This window comes from Sander lucioperca, chromosome 9 (genome assembly GCF_008315115.2).
Source record: "Sander lucioperca isolate FBNREF2018 chromosome 9, SLUC_FBN_1.2, whole genome shotgun sequence".
NCBI lineage: Eukaryota > Metazoa > Chordata > Actinopteri > Perciformes > Percidae > Sander > Sander lucioperca.
Genome location: NC_050181.1, coordinates 12,995,330 through 13,016,885, shown reverse-complemented (window position 1 = coordinate 13,016,885; position 21,556 = coordinate 12,995,330). Strand labels below are relative to the sequence as shown.

Sequence of the window (21,556 nt, the reverse complement as noted above, 5' to 3'; positions counted from 1 at the left end):
GAGAGACATATTTGAATGAACTGAGATAGAGGGAGGGATGAGGTATTGACAAATAAGAATCAGCCGACAGATGTTTTTACGATTTAAAATAAGGCTATATTCTCAAAAACACGTAGCCTATGCCTACTGTAGCCTATCTTTAGAACCATCCAACTATCTCAGGAATGACAGTTGTAGGTATCTCGCTGAAGCCCATTTTTGTATTTTGTCATTGGCTTAGCCTACTGCATGTGTGCAGGGTCGGGGTGTGTGTGTGTGTGTGTGTGTGTGTGTGTGTGTGTGTGTGTGTGTGTATGTGTGTGTGTATGTGTCTGGATGCCTACTTACGCAACGAGCTCGCTCTGCAACGGGTTCTTTGGAAATGGACAAAATTAAAGCAGGCATTTTTTTGTATTCCATTTTTGTCTAATCCCACTGATTTCTGAAGGGATTTACCGGACCAATCATGATTGAGATGCCGCTGGCTCGCCTGACACTGCCTGGACCAGGAGCAGTGTAGACAGTGAGTGGAAGCACAACACAAGGATCTGGAGAAACATTGAGAGATGGTGCATGCATTTGGTTTCCCTTTTTATCGGAAGATGAAAGTTTCTCCATCTTCTCGAGTATGTTGGCGACCGACCTGAGGATGCGCGCTGCATATCTGTACGGTTGGCGCAGGTTTTAGAATGGATGGTAGGCTAACTTACAGTTGTTCAGTTCCACCAGAATCTATATGATAACCTTCTTACCATGGTCAACGCTGGAACTCTGTTTTAAAGGACACCATCTTCACTAAATATTCAGGTAGCCTACACTGTTCACTGTGTATGTTTGCCCATTTATGTAACTAAATATGGCTTAAGTGAATGTCTTTTGAAGGTTACTTTGTTCATAATATTTATGACATGTTGTATTGGCCTATTGCGATGTGTTATGAACTACGGTAGGCCTATATGATACACAATCTTTGAATATGTAAATTTCTTAAGGCTGAATAATTATTTTTTTCTCTGCTTTTTAATTGAATAGGCCTAACTCATTTATAGAGACAGTTTTGTTTCATGCATATTGTTGAATTTGCTTGACAACAAACTTGTTTTTTTGTGCAGGGGCTCAGTTGCAGGCAGCAGTTGCTTATTTTCATTCTAGAGGATTATCCTGTGCACTGCGAAGTAATCAGTGGATAAGTCAACATGACTGAATCCACATTACATATCTCCTCACCCGGCAGATCAGATAGAAAGTAGCTGGTAACAGAGATGTAGAAAAGATGTAAGAGACATGGTTTTGTCCTCATGCATATACAAAACCTCCCTTTTTTATCTATAGGATCTGTCTGGGCTACTCTGTGCATGACCGGCCAATGGAGGAAGAGAAGGTGGTTGATAAGATCCAAGCAAAATCCAGTTCCCCTTTACCTACTGGGATTCCCATTAATTGGGGACTCATCACTGGCCCTGTCCCTAAACCTGTGTTCCCAGCACCCTCTCTGAGCACCCAACTTCCCCCTCCTCAGAGTTCTGCTGTGCACGCACTACAGACCAAGGTAAAGTCACTCACACAGAGAAGGACAAGAGGGAGAGATCGAGAGAAAGAAAGAGAAAGGTTGGAAACAGAGGTCTTAGTGAGCAGTCCAGCTGGGCAGATTTCATCCGAAGTCCTTCTCAGACAGAGACCCAGAGGAAAGGGTCCGGTATCTCTGCCTGCCCTCTCGTGGCGATCAGGTGCTGCAAAGAACTTGAGCAGTAGTGATGAAGAGGAGGAGGTAGAGGTGCAAGTCAGCTTCCAGATCCACAGCCCTCCAGCTGAAGCACGAGGAGAGAAGGTGTTTGAGGAGGGAGAGGAAGCTGAGGACGAGAGGTCAGAGAGAAATGAGGACGAGGTCAGTTTTCTGACAGGCCAGCTTTGTGGGCTTGGGGAGGGCACCAGTCTGGAGAGTCTTCTGTCTGATAATTCGAGCAGCAGTAAGGATGACCCATCTCCTCCTCCTCCTCTACCTGTGCTCTCTTCCATTCCTGCTTCCACTGCTTTTACAACATCTTCCATTTCTTCCTCCTCGTCTTCCACGTCAACCAGACACTGGGCACCACCCAAGGGCTTCTGGAGAGTGGCACGCCCTGAAACATTGCTTCTAAATGGTGTTGGTCCTAACAACACACCCACCACCTTACCTTTGAAGGACCATACTCAGACAGAAGCACTGGCAGAGCCTCAAAGGAAGTCTAAACCAGCCGAAAGATGCACCAGGAGCGATGTGGGAATTGTGGTGGATGATAGTGAAGCATCCTCAGAATTCAAACACTCGGACAGCGTGGAGTGCTACCTGGACAGGTGTGAGCAGAAGGAGTTAGATGCTGACCTAGCCAAAGGACTATGCAGTTCAGACAGCTGGGAGAGCATGTCTTCACAAAGTGATTTGCTCTCTGCTGATGAGAAATTGAAGGTGAAGCAGAGAGCTTATGAAAAGTTAAGGGAAAGACAACAAAACTGCAGAGAGGAGAAAGAGCAGAGTGAGGGAGAAAGTCCCGGCTATTATGGAGACACGACATGCAGAGTGGATTGTAAAGGTAAGTCTGTTAAGGAAAATGGTATGTATTAAATGTGAAAACTTTGCAAATAAATAAGTATAATAGATAAGGCTTGAAAAAAAGCTTGACTAAAGGGTTTCAGAGACCAACTTGGGGCCGAGTCACAGATAAGATCCCCCTCCTCATCTTGAGTTTGTTGATAAAAGGATTGCATTACATAAAAGATTGCTGACAACGTGTTGTAAAGCCTCTGACTGTGACATTAAACTGTCTGACTCTGAGCCGTAACAATCTATTACATTCTGTTGTGTAAGTTAAAATAAAACAACCAAAAACTCAGCAGAAAGGGGCATACCTCTATGTTTATAGACGTTAGACAACAGTCCACACATGTTAAATGAAAGATTCGGTTTATTCTTTTTAAACAGTCATAGTTTTTTCACTAATTTGGGCAATGTAGTAAATGTTGTTCGCTGGTCAGGTGGTCTGTTGCTGTTACAGAGTGGAGACAGGAAATTCATCCCTCCCAAAAAAATTTAACATATTTGTCTGTTTAGAATACTTGCCAGCTTTCGCAACCACTCAAAGTTCCTTATGTAAGCCTTTGTCTGTCTACCGATGATGTTATAGAAATGCTGTATGTAACCTGGCTGATTCCCAATGTTGAACAGATGTCAGATGTGCAGATGTGCATGAGGATGTTGCTATTATTAGCAGACAAAGCGGTGGGGGAAGTGTCCCTGCTTTTGTAGCTCTATCTGTGTGCTAATGGATGTCTTTGTAGTCATGTTAAATGACAGACTTTGTATTTTCCCATACTATGTATTTGTGATACTGTATATGTGTCCCGCGTGTGCGTGTCTGAGTGTGTCAATAATAATGCAGTCAATGCAATCCAGATGGGTAAATCCATGATGATCAGGTGATGTTTCCCTCTTGTCTCTGGGAAATCTGCGTTTATCTGTCTTTCAGCGGTTGCGTAACCTGTGTTGTTTTTGTGACTGACATTAAGGATCAGTCAGGGATAACCTATGAGACTGTCACTGGATGCAATGGTATGAAGGTTTATGAAAATCCTTGTGATCTTACTAAGACCCAATTATTTTAATACCAACATGTCCCTGCTGGCACAACGGATGTACATTGCTGGGATAAAGCCGATGCCGGATGCCCCTCCCCTCTCACTATCTCCACTATAGGGGCTTAGCGTCGCCCAAGACGGTTGTGATTGGTTTAAAGAAATACAAACAAGCCAGAGCCTTTTTTTCTCTTATCCCAGAATAGATAGGCTGTGTAGCCAGACCATACTCCATCGCTGACACAGCGCTGTTGAGATAAGTCTGGCAATGCAAGACTACATTATAGCTGATGGCTTTCGTGGCAGTAGTGTTTCCCAAGCAACTACATGAGACACTTAATAGGAACAGAACCCTAAATTAGAATAATACACTAGGTTAGCTAAATGTAGAGGGAAACAATGACAGTAAATCCATGTTTTGTGGGCATAAAACCTTTGGATCACTTTTAAAGCTTTTACATCCACATTGTATTCATATCAGATCTGCTGTGATATGTACTTTTCCTCTCTGTGTTATGCCAGTCCCAGGTGCCCATGGGGTTTCAGACAGCTCAGACTCAGCCATTCTTGCTCAAGAACTTGAACCATATTTGAGGTGAGCAATTCAAAGCTTCTTTATGTACTTGGCAGGGGTGGTAACCTAGGTAATCCTATATGCACAATTTATAGCCTCTCCTTATAAATTCCACTCTACAGCTACACTTGTGGGAATTTAGAGTCTATTGTATTTTTACTAGATTGAAGCTGCTGGAGTTTCAAACAAATATATAAACAGTATCAACAATATCATAAACAACTCATACAAATAGAATATATTCAGAAAGAAATATAAATATCAAATACAGTATATTGATGAAGCACATATTCACTTTTGTGTATTTATGATACTTTGGGAGTAGAGATAAAGTCTTAAAACCTTGTAATCATTGTGGATGAGTCCCCAGACAAAATTGTCATAGTTTAAGGGTTGTCATAAAAAAACATTTTGTGTTACAAATTTGTCCTCACTTTAGAGTTAGAAACAAAAACAAAACAAAAAAATGACATATACACAGCTACCCCCTTATCTCACCAACCTTTCCCGGGACTTTACATCATGTAACTCCAAACGGAGTCATCAGTATTATACAACTATTCAGTCTGAGTTATCAGTGTATTGGAGAAGGGGATGCCAAATTCTGTTGAAGTGTTTCAGTTTGTTTGATAGCGAGAACCGTATTCTCTCCAGGTGAGAAAGTTTGACTATTTCTTCCAGCCATGATTTGATTTTAAGTAAGTGAAACAAAATGAATAGATAGATAAATAAATTTGTTAAACATAAAGTTTGGCTCATTACTTGATCAGGTTTTCAGTTTATTTTTTGCAATGGTGGCAATATTTTAGAGGCCATATTATTATTATTATTATTATTATTATTATTATAGAGTGCATTAGAGTGCATATAGAGTGCAGGTCATCATCATTATTAACTGCAGAATAAAACAGCTGCATGAGGTACCAAAACAGGCTGCTAATTATACCGTGTTTGTTGGGATACAAAAAATTACATGACAAACAATAATCTATGGAAACACATTATGTTCTTCTCCTGACACGCAGGAGAGAATGAATCACATTCAGTCCATTACAAGGATAATCCACATGGCTGGTGTATCATGCTATCTTTATCACTGGGCCAGGGGATAAAGACGACTAGAGACGATGAAGCACAATGCAGAGCTTAGAGATAGATGGAAGGATGACGTTTCTCTCTGCTGCTCACCGCCAATGCCACGCCCCAGTCTATATTACATAAAACAGCTTAGGACACGCAGCTTGATTTACTCAATGTTAAGTCAATCCGCGGGGAATATGATGTTGCTGGATATGTCACAACACATCATAAGCTTTGCACATGTAAAGACTTCATCAGATATAAAATTTCACTCAAACAGATGGCGATATAACCATCACATTCAACTCCATACATTCCCTTGCTGTTTTCACTGTCTAAATTCTTTTTTCTTTTTTCTAATTTCATCTTTCTCTCGATCATCAGGTCACTTCTTGTAATCAGTGATGAACATCCTCTGAGCCCAAGACATGAGCAAGCCAAGCTTCTTCTGGAGCGAGCACGACTCAAGGCTCGCTCCAATCACATTAAAGGCGATCGTCCTTGCAGGCGCTCCCATTCTGATCAGCGATCCACCGTGTAAGTATCTACTTACATGGGCTATGACCTCTTTGGCATATTCACAAGTTAGATGTTAGAGACTGCGAATGTCCCACTTGTGTTTGTGCAGTTTTGCATCCACAGAATCAGTGGTGTGATAACAAGTTCCATTTATGACAAGTTAATAACTTTTATGTAAGATGCTTTGATGCTATCACTGTCTCTGTCTTTTAGTTTCCTTTATCTGTTTATCCCTCAGCTTTCCATCCTCATCTTCCTCTCTGCATGTCTTCACTTGCACGTGGCATGTTTTAGCAAAGTTAATGTTGCATAACTGAAAATAAGTTGAAGCTTTGGAACCTGACCTGCTTTGTAATTACAATGTTGAGAAAATGTTTGGTGTCATTCTGTTCATGTAATAGTGTATACGTCACACAGTTTTGTTTGCTGAAATCCCCTTATATCTAGCCTGGGAAGCAGACACATCTGCCCTGCTCATGTTTCATTTGCTCTGGCAGATACGTCTGGCTCCTCCCTGTTCAGACAGAAATACAGCCGACCAGGCTCTGGGCGGACCAATCACAACTATTTACCTCATGTGGGGCCGGTTTAAGATGATGACTGACAGAGGAGCGTCATGCTTGAATGTAGTTACTGAACATAACTGGCATTCTTCTTCTACTGCAACTTACCAGGCTTACAAAACTTGGATCAATTTCAAACTAGACTCACAGTGTCAGACCTTCCTCCATAGCATTGCGGAGGAGGGTCTGGCTAGTCCACACAGCATTCCGGGATGGGAGGAAAAACTTGCTCTGGTTTATTGGCATTTCTTTAAACCAATCACAATCAGCTTGGGTGGCTCTTATGGCCGGACGGAGCAACGGTGCCTCTGCAAAATAGCCTCGGGAAGGAACTTGTTTTGGTGGAACATGTGTACGTTCAAAGGTTGTTTTAGTCGTGCAACAGAAAACTCAGATTGGACAGATAGTCTAGCTAGCTGTCTGGATTTACCCTGCAGAGATCTGAGGAGCAGAACACCATAGTCCTCATAAATCCACCGGAGTTTAAAATTCCAACACAAAGAAAGCGAAAGGTGACAGACATCCGGCCAAAATGAGGGACATCCGTCGGAATTTACGGCGGGCACCGGAACAATCCCGGAAATGAAACGTCGTCGATATAGACTAAATTCAAACTAGTCAGCACTGATCAAATATGAATCAAAATTCTGTTACTGTATTGCCTATTCCTCGCCTAAAATGTTTTCAGACACACATTTTAGTGTAGGCTATTGTATAGTTGTAATTTGATAAAGTTTGTGACTCGTCCACGATTATTTTTTCCTACTTCAAAACGGACCGTAAGCACCTCCTCAACCTGCATATGCTACGTTGTTTCGTTGCTGTGATCTAATTGCGTCCTGAGCTATTTTATACAGTCTATGGTAGGCATTTTGGTCTGCACAGTTGATAACGCTCCTTGGAAATTGATGCATACGCATTTGCGAATTAGTCTGGCAATGCCAGGCTACCTTACAGTATATCAGCAGGATGCATTCCCTTAATTTTGAACTAGAAGCATTTGCATTGGATTCTACATTGACTGTGCAGCAAACCTACCTGTAGCCACTACATGTACTGTATGTCTCATTGCAATTTATCGTGTCATTTGTTTATTTAATCACCAACAATTATTATATATATGTTATTTTGAAGAGGTCTTTTATCTACCTGGTCTGTTGCTGAGAGTGGGCTGACATTCAGTTTCAGTTTAATTTTCAATTTTGCTTCACTTTCATAAGATACTCACTTACAAGTTAGTTCAACACAAGTGTAACTCTCTTATAGACAAAATATGTTGCTTTAAAATGTCTGTAATATGCACTTCCGTGTAATTTCTTGCAGAGAGAAACAGCAAGTTGAGTCTACCAATTCAACGCCAGTGCAGAAAGCTGTTCAAACCAAAGAAGATCATGCAGCTCAAACTGTATCTGGTCCCTTCCTCGTCCCCAACCAAGGAGACACTTCCCCCGGTGACCAAGGTTGTCGATCCAGACGGTATGGTTGTTCACCCACACGGGTGCGCTTCGAGGACGAATCGGAGAAAGAAGCAGAGTTTCGGTACTTGGATAGAGTGAGACAGCGTAGCAGGCCTGGCTTGCCCAAGTCCAAGAGTAAAGAAAGTAATACAGATTCTAGCAGTAGTGGTTCAGAGAGGAGCAGAAGCCATCGAAGTGTCTCCATGCCTCCTTCACAGAAGAAAGAAGTTGTGGGTGTCAGTGGTGAACCCACAACAGTGATTAAAGAGATAATAGTGCTGGTGAAGAAATGTGAGGCATGTGGCTCTGTAGTCAGGGAGCCTCAGCCTGTCTCATTACCGTCAGAGCAAAAAAACACTGAGCCACAGCAGCCTGAGGACCCACGGGTGAAGGCGGCTCCTCGCTGGGTGCCTCATAACAAGCCAGAGGCAAGTACTCGTCCTAAAGCTCCTCTAACTGTCACTTTTGCCGGCGCTTTCGTGCTAGGGGAAAATAAAGAGAGCAGCACAGGGTGGAAATCATCAGGGTTTGGGAAACTTAGGAGAAGGAGCAGGAAAGGAGAAAGTCGGCTGGAGTCTGGCCATGGCCCTTACGGTCCGTCTTGGGCTCAGCGGCGTAACTCAAATCCCAGGAACAGGCTGAACTTGAGCAGAGCTGTGTCCTTCGCCCCAGATAGCCCCGTCGCTCTGGAGTCCCGTTTGCAGGAGGCATCTGATGGATTGAGGGAATCACCTCCCCCATCGCTGCCTATAAAGTCAGCTCTGAAGTCAAGTTCAAGAAACCGCTCCGCTGCAGGTCAGTCCACAGTACAGTTCCAGGTTACCTCAAATCAGGGAGGTGAGGGAGGACCCCAGCATTCTGCTCTCCTGGACTCTCCAGAGGCAAGAAGGGAGTGTGCAGTGGCTGTAGCCCAAGGGACCCCTGCAACAAGCAACTCAGTGCCCTATATCAGGCCCTCCACCTTGAGGTACTCCCCACCCCGGACCACGGACCTACCAGCGGCTGAAGTCTGGGATGCCACTCCAGATGGCGCAGGTGAGTAGTCATTGAGGATGAGTAGAGCCATAGATAGATTTAATTTCCCCTGGAAGGTCACATAGAGATTTCAGTACCTGTAGTTTCTGGAATTTACGTCATAAAATAATACTGTTCATTCATATGAGAGGATTTACTATTCTGGAAAGAAGTACTCTATTCTTGACTAGCAATGCCACTATAAAAACACTGTATGCTAATAGTAACCTATAGTAAAAAGTGCATTTAATTAAGTATAAGCAGCAAAATGTATAAAGTGGCTATATGTAACATTCAGTTTGTGTTGATTTCAGTGGCCCCTTTGGACAAAAGCGGTAGTGTTTTTACCACAGCTGCTGTCATGAAGGTCTAGGAAATAGCGATACAGGGAGGTCATGTAGTTGCGATGAATGTTTTTCTCAGACAGATAATCATTCATTTACAATAAGAAAATGTTGCAGATGCATTGTTGCATTTCAAGTGTAGCATATGGTAACTTAGCCTACTTTGGATGTCTTGTGAGCTAAACCGGGTATCACTGTCACTGTGTCACGAGCCAAAGCAATACGAGTTGTAGCAGCCAACGTAATAATAACTTTGATTAATATAGCGCATTTCATGAAACCCAAGGACGCTTTACACAAGTACAGGGGCACAAGTGAAAATAGTAGGCCAAAACAAACACGGCATAATTTAATGTCGGCTACTAGCGTACAACCTGTAATTGTCTCCATCTGTTGAAAGCCCGACCGAGATTGACTCTGTTTCGTGCGTTGTCATTCACTTTCCCTTTTAGCTTTTAGTTGTTCTTTGTTTCATTTTCTTCTTTGCCCCAGTAACATCCATAACTACAGCAGATAACTTCTAAAATAAAATTTAAATGCAATTAGGCCTACATTAAGACATCTCCTGCTACCTTTTACCTGGCTGGATACAATAACACAGGCTTTTTTTGTGTTGAATGTGTTACTGTAGCGCCGTCTACCTGCCGTAAATCATTCTGTGACTTTGCGGGAAAAATCGGACCCGGGCGCAAGTTTTGTTTTTGCAGGATGGTAGGGGAAGACTCATGAATATTCATTAGGGAACTCATCCCTGATTGGCTAACCCTGACATTCTTACCCTACCCATAACCAATCCCACGCCTCTTGCCTAAATATAACCAATCCCACCAGAGCAGGCAATGAGTACTAGCCATTCAGAGGGAGAGTAGGGCGGGTTCTTCCCCTACCATCCTGCAACAAAAAAAATTTGCGACCCGGACAGAGGCATTGATAAAAACTATATAAAAATAGCGTTCTTTTCACTGTTAGTCTTGTTTGCTGTTACAGGTCATTTATGATCATCAGATGGAACATTACACAGTTTCAGAAATATTTAAAAGTTACATATAGTCACTTTAAATATAAAAGTAATCATTATGTAGACTAGAATATTATGTTATTGGATTATTATTCCCGATGAATTATGTACATGTATATGTAGAAAGTGACATTTAACTACTCGTCAAGTAAAGAAGACCTTAAAATTGTACTTAAATGCAGGACTTGATTCGACCTAGAACTTTACTTTCTGCAGAAGTTCAAATATCACAAACTGAAATTAGTTTAAGGAATTCACATAATCTTATTTCAACCTTTGCATAACAGAATAGAATAGGAAAAAAATACAATATAATATGATAGAACAGATAAATAATATTTGAGAATGATTCTTTGACAACCACTCAGTACATCCTTTTCTACCAGCAGGTCTGAGTGATCTTGGTTCTGGTCCTGAGTGTCGTCCTGCTCTGCGCGGCCTGGCTATGGCGCGGGCTGAGGACCTCAGAGCGGAGCTGTTGAGAGCAGAACATCTGAAAGCTGAGGCCATATGGGAGGAAAACTCTGACGGGTCCAGGTAAGCCAAGATAACAACGCTCTTGTCGTAGCTTAGGCAATAAATCCTTTGCCCCCACCATGCTGTTCCCAAAACGGCTTGAGCGTGCCAGACTGGTAGCAGTTAGGGGATTAAAACCCTGACCTACTACAGTCCACAGGATGTCGTTATTAAAAAATATTCTGTGAATATCAAGACAATGCTGCCCTCTTCTGGTAATGAAGACCCTTACTTGTTATAAATAATCATTTTACAGTTCTTCATAAACAATCTATATCCCTTGTTAAGTTGGGGATGTAATTATGTCTATAATAATACATTTTGAGTCTCTATCACTGTCAAATATATGTCTAACTTTATTTGTACAGAAAGCTGGATGGACGGCCAAAGCTCTTCCTGCGTCGCTTCTTTTCCTCCATTGGTCTGAACAGTGTGGGTAGACTGGTGAAAGGAGGCCGCTCCAGCAGCATGGAACAGCTCAGTATACCCGCTACCCCCCGGGTCTGCTCTGCTTCCCCAAGCCCCACGCGCAGACCACTGCAGAGCATCGCAGACCATCGCATGCAGAGGACACCCTCACTGCAAACGCTGCACACGGTGAGCAAGAGTAGCAAACATTGTTCAGGCCACGTTTGTTCAAGACTGCTGTGCTGCTCTGTATCGTCTATGGTTTTATATCACATCAAATAGATGTTATTTTTACCTCAAAAAGGGAAGGCCGTAGGGAGAAAACGTCTTTAAACTTCCAGTTCCGCTTTGAAGTACCTTTCACTACTTATTTGCCACAGTGGACCAACCAAGGCTTTGAAGTATTACCAACATTTCTGCCTGACAATGGGAGCACAGATAATGCATTTCAGGTTGTTTTCTTACACTTTTTATGGTAGCCATTCTTGTTGTCCTCTTGGCAGCTGTAAGAGTACACTAAACAGATGTAAACAACTTTCTGTTTCAGCCAATCACAGCATCTATTTGCATAATGTGTATGTGTGGTGCCAAACACACACTTGCTAGTTTTAGAGGGGTGTTAGAACCAAAAAGTTATGCTTCCAAAAGTCAAACTGGTGAATTTTTTCCAGTATGAAAAAACACAATTTGTTACAGTGCCATTTATTTGCCACTAGGTGCTGCCACTGGCCCAACTGCGCAAAGCCTCCTCTGTGCAGAGTTTAGAGAGAAGAACAGAACGTTCGACAATACTGGGAGAGGTGCAGATACCGTACGGCCTGGCGCCCAGGTAAGTGGCATAGAAATATAAAGTAGAGAGAAAGACAGAGAGAAAGAAAAAAACCCACATATGCTATTAAACCACATCCTACATTGTTTTACTTCATTCCTTTTTGAATAACGAGAGCTAAATCTCTCCTGTTACAGCCCTGATAGCCCTCAGCTCGAGGCCCTGAATGTTGAAGATATACTTGCCTCCAGAATCGCACGTCCGGTGGGCCGGGTCACCCATGCTTTCCCTGATGGGACCCTCCTCCTCGAGCTCGTCAGACCCCCAAATGGTCCCTTTGGTTTCGTCATCTCAAGGGGCAAAGGTCGACCAGACACAGGTAACTTTTTGAATCCACATTGTCTCTAAAGGGGACAATATTGTATTTGGGGTTTCTACTAGAACATGTTCACATGTTTAAGGTTAAAAAAACAAAACATTATTTTTCTTATGTCTGTCTGAATATACTTTTATTCACCCTCTGTCTGAAACGCCCCGTTTTAGCATCCTGTCTCTTTCCGCGTCTTCCATATCTGCGCTGTCTGCATCTCTGCACCGTCATTGCAGCCGGGGAATGACTGTACTGGCACTGTAGCAACACTTTCTACCTATATATTGTATAGTTGTGACATAACAACCTTACAGAAGTCCTGACAGCTGATTTAAAGGCACTGTTTCTGAATACGGGCTGTGTGCATTTCTCTGGATTGAGCATTTTGATACTTTCACATTGTTTATATAGCACCTAAACCTGCTTTATAATAAAAAAGACATGGAAATCTCAATTTTCACAATATGGGAATCTTTAAATGTAGACTCAGGTTTTGCAGTTATTGCATTTCAGTGGTTACTTTATTTCCCTAGCTAACTGCCAGGCCCTTCTTCATTGATAGGTTGTGTATCTTGAAAATGGAATAGAAAAAAAGAGAATAGAAGAGAATTAAATTGAAATGTCATTTTTCAGATAAAAACTGGCCTTTGGCTTTACTGTTAAAATGTAAAATTGTTAATGCTTTTACTCGTGGTAAAGCTGATTTGTTAATTATTACAGTTATGTATGATTCACTAAACACAAAAGCAACCTCTATCTTCCTTTTCCTTTTTTTTCTCTATTAAAATTCTACTTGCCCCTTCGTTCTTACACTATGCAACCATTCCTTCGCCTTTATTTCATCTGTCTTCCTCCTTCCTCTTCCCCTCTTATTGTTTCCCTCCCAGGTGTGTATGTAGAGAAAGTGGGTGACGGTGGTGGCGAAGGCCCCTACATAGGTCTCCTTAGCATCGGTGATGAAATTCTGCAGGTGAACGGAGAGGCAGTGGCTGGACTCAGTCTGGACCATGTGACGCGGCTCATGACCCGGGAAAGCACCGCTTCTCTCCGGATCGTACCGGCCCGACGCAACCAGCGCTGACTGGGAAGATAGGCATGGCACAGAGCCATTTCTCCTGCAGCCATGGATCATAATTCACCTCTGTAAACACTGCTGATGGACTGTAACCCAATGTGGATAGCCAGTGTGTATTTTAGTGCAGTTTAACATATCAAAATGGCTACATGAGATAACAGGGTTAGAGGTTAATTTGCTATAAGTGCAAACTATTGTTCAACAATATGACACTGCAAGGGACTTGGATTACAACGACAAATCAATCAAATGGCAAATCTAAAACCAAATAGATCCAGTAGAGGACTACGCTATAGCTAGAAACTGGATTTCAGAGTATATATATTGTCATAGTAATAAAAAATTTAAGACTAGAAATACGGATTAAAATCCAGCACAACTTGTTTCTGCACATGTTTGTTATTTATGGTTAAATAGGGATCTTTTTATTCACAAAGTAGGCTATGTGAATTTAAACCCTACCTAAAAACTATTTTACAAACTCTCCAAAATAAAAAATAAATGGGTTGACTGCATTTATTTTGACCTAAGTATTTGTGACAATCAATGTAACAACTCCACTTTTCTAATGTTCAAATTGTGGTTTATTTTGACACTGTAAATGCTTTGTGATTAAAACTATAGTTTGTCACGTTTTAAATGTAATCCTATTGATTATTTCAGATGATTGACTTGAGGAAGCATGTGCCATAAATACAATCTTGGCCCATGAGACCCTGCTATTTCCTATATTTTTTTCAATGCATCATATTCCCCTGGGTCTCTGCAGGGTCCCTTCATTTTACTTACACGTGTCACCTATTGCTTTAGGAAATTGATACTTTTTTCTTTTTAATAAAAAGTGTTTTATTTTGTCAAACTTTTGTAACATTCATTAATTATGCCTTCAACTACAAAAACGTAAATCAGCCTCAATTAGGTCTATTGATGTGCAAATTTTGGATCTTTAATTTGGACTTAAAGTAGCCTAGAGCTGTGCTCCCCAACAACAAAAATATTGGCACAATGTAGGTTTCCTTAAAAAAATGTACAAAAAAACTTTAAAGGGATTATGTCTGACTGTGTAGTTAAGCACAGGATGTGGGATGATGGTCGTGACTACTGCTTCAACAGGTCTGTTTAAAGGTCGTGACTAATTACGGAGCTCGCTATTTTCTTTAAACATTAGGCTTAAAACACGTGCAAGATCATCCACATTTACATCCGTAATGACGCAGCCTGCGCTCCGTATTTTGCCATGTCACGAGTTTATTTGACACAATTTATGCGATTATTTAAATTCATAAATGTATTTGACTTAAAGCAGAAGAAAAAAGCTGTGTGGAAAATCCGTTATTAGGATGTACCTGCTACCATTTAGGCTGTCCTGAATGTACTCTGATAGCGTGCTGCTCTTTTATCTGATGCGTCCAGGAGCCGATACGCTTTTATCTCCCCCAGCCATGAGTCCCCATGGGCCTGGGGGAACCGCCGTCCAAGGCCCCCAACACAAACCATGACATGCAACAGCACATTTATTTATTTATTTACTTTTATTGATTGATAAAGAATTGTGTTCCGTTTGATTAAGGCATCGTTATCATAATTACCCCCCTTGTCAATTTAGCAATCTGTTGTAGGCTATCAGTAGCACATCCAGCCTCAAGGTGCAGAAATGGATATGGATTAATGTATATACTCTTTTTTTTAGGACAAAAAAAAAAAAAAAAGGAGACGGCACTCTGCTATCATCAGTTATCTTATTGCATGATAAATTGGCTTATCAAACCCCCCCTTTGTTGAAAATATAAATAGTTCAACAGCTTAACCTGAGCTTTTGTTTCTTTCATCAAAAGAATTAAAACACCTCCAATAATAGCTCATGCTACAGTATACTACCTCACGTTGTTACAGGCCGTTGCGCTGTGCCTGTTTGCTTTTTTTTTTCTTTTTTTTTAAGCTTTGCCCTCCACAAGCCTATATAGCCCACGACAGCCAAATAATAATGAATCATTTCATAAATAATGGGTTTAGGAGCTTATCGGGAATGAAGAGGCCGCTGCCGTGCGCTTATCTCACTCGGCCACATTGCGGCCTGTGTTCCGCTCCCCATACTGAGGGAGCGCACTGGATGCGGCGAGGAATAACTCAGCTACACACACACACACACACACACACACACACACACACACACACACACACACACACACACTGCTCCACAACTGGCAGAAAAAAAGAAAAACCTCAGACATGGATGACCCACTCACAAAATGGCTCCACTTACACAGTAACATCAACAACACGGCTGGAACGGTAAGTGCAAAAAATACACCTCTTTATTCAAACCAGCGTATTCCTTGTTCCTAAAGGCTGTAATTTGATTGCCACCGTCTGCATTTTTTTGGTGTTATGTGCGAAATATTTCGCCTATATTTTATGCTATTGTCCGATCGGATGGTTGAGACTGTACGGGATGTCTACAGGCTAATAACGGATGCGAGGCCTATTGGAGAATTCCCAGAAATAAAAGTGCGCTTTTTTTTATTGGCGGTCTGTTTTTCGTTTATAATAAAAGATGTATTAATTCCTCGGACATTTGTCGAGTTAAATTAGCTATGGAAACACCTAACAGTGTATTCAATATGACAAGGCTTTGATGTTCGGCTTTAACAACAACAGCACTATGGCCTACACCGCCATAAAACAAGGATTGGGCTGCACCACCTACTCTGACATCTATGAAAATGATCTGGTCCAAGTTTTTCTAAGGTTATCTCTGGATTTGCTGAAGACAGAAAAAAGGAGGGATTTTATTTCGACGAAGAATGGATATCAAGCTCTCTTCGTGGTCCTGGCATGCACCCTCTTTCTATAAGACGATCATTTCACCTCTTAATAGCAGCCGAATTAGCTTTTTAATAGGTATTTGAATGTGACTTTATGCAGAGCTCAAACGTCGGTTTGAATACATTAAGATATTAGCTGGACGTTATGGACTGTGCTGAAGGCCAAGCAAGCTTTGGGTAGGAGATTCATAGAAAGAAACAAAGATAAAGCTCATTGTTAATAACACGTTAACATTTGAAAAATATCACTGCGTCCAAGTTTAAAAACGTTTAACTGATAAATAGTTGTAATAATTGAAAAGGAATGTATCACATCCCAGCCGGTTTAACGTTAAGAAACCGTCAACAGCTCACAAAATGATAAGAATCCACGAGAATTAAAACATTTTTAAATTGAGTTGTCATATAGCATCAGTGTTATCATCCCTTGTGGCAAAATGTCTGCATTCGAGCTTTATTTAGCCTATTGATTTATTTATTTATTTTTAATCTTGCCACAAAATGTAGGCCTAGTAATTAAGAAAAGGAATTAACATAGTCTAGTCTTTCTTACACTATTTGTTATGTTAGAGATATTAAATCTGCAATTGAAAATAGTAATAATAGCCTATAATAATGATAAAAAAACATTGAACCAGAATTGTAAGGCCAATAGGCTTATAGGCTAATAATAGATTGTTACATTTCTATAAGCTTCCATGCAAAGCAACAGCTTGGTTATTTATCTAGTAGACTATATTAAAACTGTCGCATATTGTTCTGATCAATAAATTAATCGAGGAATATCTTATTTAGGACGCAGCGGACTCGAACGAGTGGTGACGGTATAAAAATGATGGAAAAACGGCAGCCGGAGCTTCGTCCTGGAAGTCCCGATTTAGAGTCCGGTCCTGGAAAGCGGGAGGACTCCTCCATCATCTCCAGACTGAATGGATGCAAGGAGGAAGAGGAGCCGAGGAGAGAGGAGGGGGAGAGGGAGAGGGGAGGGAGCTTCAAGGGGGTTGAGGAGACGGATGACGCTCCTCTGCAGAACTCAGGCAACGGGACCAGCATCAGCATCATCATCAACGGCGTTGCCAAGGAAACTGCCTCTCACAACGCCCTTGACCTGAAAAGGGAAGTGCCGGTGATCGAGCTCTCCAGGAGGGACGCTATAAAAGCGCTGGAGCAGAGGACTGAAAGCCATTTGGTGCCGATCACGGAACTTCGCAGACCTCCACCGCTGCCGCTGCCGCCGCCGCAACGAGACGACGCTCGAATGGTCCAACTGAGCCCAAACGCGTTTCCTGTCCCGGCCCGGGCGATGCTCTACAACCTGGCGCAGCCTCTCGCCGCCATCAACAGGTAAAGGTTGAGACAGAAAAAGGAAAAAAATCATATCATTTCCCGAATGCACGTTTTCATTGATCATTGTGAGTGTTCACTATAAGTTTGATGGCTGTTAGATGCTGCCCCATTATAACCTGAAGGAATAGGCTACTGAAGTGTGAAAAGATGCTTGTGAATTAGCCCATTATGTTGACATTATTTAGCACATGTGCATCAATGACGATGAGAATTAGCATATAAATGTGTGTGTGGGTGTGTGTGTGTGTGTGTGTGTGTGTGTGTGTGTGTGTGTCTGTGCTCCTGCTGCATGGAGTGGGGAGTGATGAGGGTTATATGCAATGAAGGAAATTATGTATGCTGAAATTCTTTTTTTCTCATATAACTGTGCACCTTTTGTCTGCTTTCTGTGGCTGTAGTCTCGGAGGGGAGTCGGAGCAGTACAGCATGTACCCCAGCAACAGGGTAAAGCGCCGCCCGGCGCCTTATGAGGTTGAACTCGACGAGGGTAGGCGCATTTTAGATCTTTATAAGTATGGTAAGATGCACTTCTGCTGTGTCCTCCTTCTGCCAATATAGTCTCTTAAACGTCCCTTCCTCATCTCCATTGCCATTCATCCACTGACATGGATCTATAGCTTACCAAATCTGACTGTTGCAGAAGTTAACTCAAATTAAATAAAAGTGTTTTTAACCCAGAGGAATAAATACATCATAATTCAAATGAATGCTGCTAATCTAAATGTCAAATAAATGTACCTGCACGCCATTAAAGTAAGCTCTTTTCAGACGGATTTGGTTTTTTTTTAATTTGAAACATCCTTTCCATTGCTGCCCACTCACTGCCATATTCAGGGGTGGAGAATGGGGGTGCTGCTGCCTCCATGCCAAGGTTTTACTGCAGAGTGGGCTGAAGGATTAAGATAGACTGGGTGTGTTCCAAGGGCGACAATAGCTTAGAAGACACTATTGTTGAGGGCGGGAGGATGACTACCTGCAGTGGGGTATTTTATCATACCTAAATAAATAGAAAAGTACATAGCAAATGGAATTGGGAGCACACAGTCTCCTCAACACCCTTTCCTGGGGTTTGGTATGCCCAACCAAGCATTTCTTGTACCGCATTTGCATTTGTACTAGGCTATATTTTGCAAACCTCTATAGCTCCATCATCTAAAAATCTATGGCTGTAGGACGGACAATTTTGCATCTTAATTTTTTAGGATTATCAATAAAATTTGTTAGTTTTTCCTACGAACAAATGTTTCTCAAAACGTGTGTGCATCTGTTCTCCTGCGGCTACTTTTTCCTTTTTTATTATTGCACTTGTATTGCTTTACCCTTTTACAGAGCGGTTTCAGTTCTGCACTTCATATTATTTGTGTTATCCTATCAATGCCTCTTCTTCTTACTCTCTATGTCTCTTTTCCTCCCTGTTCCTCTGCTAGCTGGCCAGCCAAAGATTGTACGTCGCATCTTCACTAACAGTCGTGAACGTTGGCGGCAGCAGAACGTAAACGGGGCATTTGCGGAGCTTCGCAAACTCATCCCCACTCACCCCCCAGACAAGAAGCTGAGCAAGAATGAGATCCTGCGGCTTGCTATGAAGTACATCAGCTTCCTCTCCAACCTCCTGGACGACCAGGACGGAGGGAGGAATGTTGGCAGCACAACTGATGGGGAAACAGGGCTGCTGGTTGGGGTCGGGGCCCACGAGGGGGGCCCTCAGGGTGGACCACATCAGGACACAGTGGTAAGCTTGGCCAGGGACGATCTTCTGGAGACAATGTCGCCAGGCTCCAGTTGTGGAAGCCTGCCTGATGGCGATGCCGAGGGCAGTCCTGAGAGCTTTATGGAGGACCAGGACTCGCCTCCAGCTCCAAGGACTCTAACAGCTTCACGGGGGCCCCCGCTGCATCTAGCTGCTAGAGATCTGAGGCGCAATGGCCGCCCTAGAGATGGCTCCAGTCGCCGATGATGCTGATGCCAACAGACCACGGACACAACCCCTGAGACTGAAAGAGAACAATGAGAGGGACTAAGATAGAGATGGATATGCTCAGGACCCGTTAGCTTTGAGTCGTCAGTGTAGGAATGAGAATCAATCTCCACGTAGTGAGATAGTGGAGTACATTCCTGTCTCCACACTACACCTGAGGCAGCACTGATGAATAGCTTGGTTTGATGGGTGAGCGGTTGAATTTGATCCAACAAAAGACTTGTAAATTCTGCATGTCTCATGTCTTTGACTGACCTGCGGATTATAACTTTCCGTGGTTTAAAAGTCCAAAGACTGGATACTCTAAAATAATTTAAAAAACACACACACAAAAAAGAAAGAAAGATCAAGCAAACAAAACAAGACAAAACCAAACAAAATATCAATCAAGAGAAACTTAACAAAGATGTGTAATATTGAAATTTGGACCAATGCTTCACTAGCGATTTCAATATGGTGCATAGGTCCAACGTGCTTGCAGAGTGCTGCAAGTAAATGGCACTAAAACATCAATGAATAAACCCTGGAGATTTATGCCCATCAAATTTAATGTGTTAGAAAAATGACACAAAAGTAAGTTTGCCTCATTTGGAGGCCTTAAATTAACCGACTGGACTCCATTGTACCCATGCAGTTACGTATGTATTGTAAATAGCATTATAATTCCACTGCACAATGTAACAACAGTGACTCGAGTTCAAGTCATGTGGTTTAAGATGTACTGTAGTGTGTTTGTCAATGGGTTTACTAGCAAAATGATCTTTTGGGAGACATGACATGAGGAAAGAGGAATGAAGAGACGAGATGGACTCAAAATGTAAAGCGAGCAACTGAACGTAGTACATCAAATGTGGTACCATTTACTTCTGTTACACTTTGGTGGTGAGAAAACGACACCAAATACGGCAACAGACAGTTAAACAATTTCACTGCCGAGAATGAATATATCTATTTGAAATTTGCTGTGGAGGTACAAGACATGCAGTGTTTCTTAAAGTGTACAAAACATATGAGTCATATCATGAAATGACTCATGCAGTCCTTTTGATATGAATGTTTCAGTGTTTTTTTTTAAAACTGTAATGCAGTTGTAGTTTAGTAAGGTACACAAATAAATCCCTTCATTGCCGCATTTCACACACACACACACGCACACACACGCACACACACGCACACACACGCACACACACGCACACACACACACACACACACACACACACACACACACACACACACACACACACACACACACACACACACACACACACACACACAGTGTTAATATCATAACAACACCAGCAGTTTTCTGATTAATACAGTTACGTATTGCTCACTTGTGGTTGGTTATTCTGCTTTTTCAGCAGGACCTAGTAGCCTATATTGGTACCTTTGGTAACTATGGTATTTTATGAATTGCAGTAAAGGGACATTGTACGTTTGGTAATGACATATTTGTTGTATGATAGCTGTATCTATAAATATATCCAATGTTAAATCAATGAATTTTATACAAAACTCCTGAATAAAACACACAAAGGAAAAGCCTTGTATTTGATCTCACTCAAGCATGTTGTGGGTCTTATTATAATTCAATTCAGTCATAATATGATGCATTTTGCCACATTTCATCATATATGACTAATGTTATACCTTTTTCACACTTATTTAAAATTGCATAACCTAATTGACAAATTCCTATAGGCAGGCAATGGCATAACATTCCATGCAACTGTTCCACACCTTATCTGTACAGAGTTGAAACCACAACCTCCTCATGAAACTCCCCCAATGGATGCTGGTATCCTCACTTCCTCCCAACAAGTGACAACTTCCTGTAGAGGTTAACGTGGCTCAGTGACCTGCAGGATATCCTGCCATTGTGAAAGTGGTTTTGACAGCCTCCGCTGCACTCGTTTGCACACTGTTGTCTCTGTACACATTGTGAAACGGCCACACTGATTGAGACTCCCACCGCCTGAAAGTTATTCAGTTACGCAATGGAAAAGTTATGTTCACCAACCTGCGGTCATTAAAAAGAAATTAGCAGATGGGTTGTTGCTTTGCCACATAAATGCTTCTTTTCTGAAGTCTACTTCCCTATATTCCTTAAC

General features: G+C 41.9%; 2 protein-coding genes across 4 annotated transcripts; both read left to right on the top strand.

The window, feature by feature from the left end:
• Nucleotides 1-22: 22 nt before the first annotated feature.
• Nucleotides 23-14,007, top strand: si:ch211-13f8.1. 2 transcript variants are annotated; one of them, XM_031281100.2, is made up of 10 exons: nucleotides 23-786; nucleotides 1,312-2,549; nucleotides 4,111-4,183; nucleotides 5,627-5,779; nucleotides 7,648-8,816; nucleotides 10,547-10,694; nucleotides 11,042-11,270; nucleotides 11,798-11,910; nucleotides 12,048-12,229; nucleotides 13,108-14,007. In XM_031281100.2, the coding sequence occupies exons 2-10, from the start codon at nucleotides 1,346-1,348 to the stop codon at nucleotides 13,299-13,301; spliced, it is 3,465 nt and encodes a 1,154-aa protein (XP_031136960.1). In that variant the 5' UTR covers nucleotides 23-786; nucleotides 1,312-1,345; the 3' UTR covers nucleotides 13,302-14,007. The 2 variants fall into 2 exon arrangements, with proteins under 2 accessions (XP_031136960.1, XP_035861585.1); XM_036005692.1 differs by having other exon boundaries at nucleotides 10,544-10,694.
• A 1,313-nt stretch (nucleotides 14,008-15,320) lies between these two features.
• On the top strand, nucleotides 15,321-21,010 carry tal1 (T-cell acute lymphocytic leukemia 1). Of its 2 annotated transcripts, none has more exons than XM_031281108.2 (4): nucleotides 15,321-15,587; nucleotides 16,916-17,464; nucleotides 17,866-17,984; nucleotides 18,895-21,010. In XM_031281108.2, exons 1-4 carry the CDS (start codon nucleotides 15,322-15,324, stop codon nucleotides 19,422-19,424), a joined length of 1,464 nt encoding a protein of 487 aa, XP_031136968.2. In that variant the 5' UTR covers nucleotide 15,321; the 3' UTR covers nucleotides 19,425-21,010. The 2 variants fall into 2 exon arrangements, with proteins under 2 accessions (XP_031136968.2, XP_031136969.2); XM_031281109.2 differs by having other exon boundaries at nucleotides 15,329-15,587; nucleotides 17,866-17,954.
• The last annotated feature ends 546 nt before the right edge of the window (nucleotides 21,011-21,556 follow it).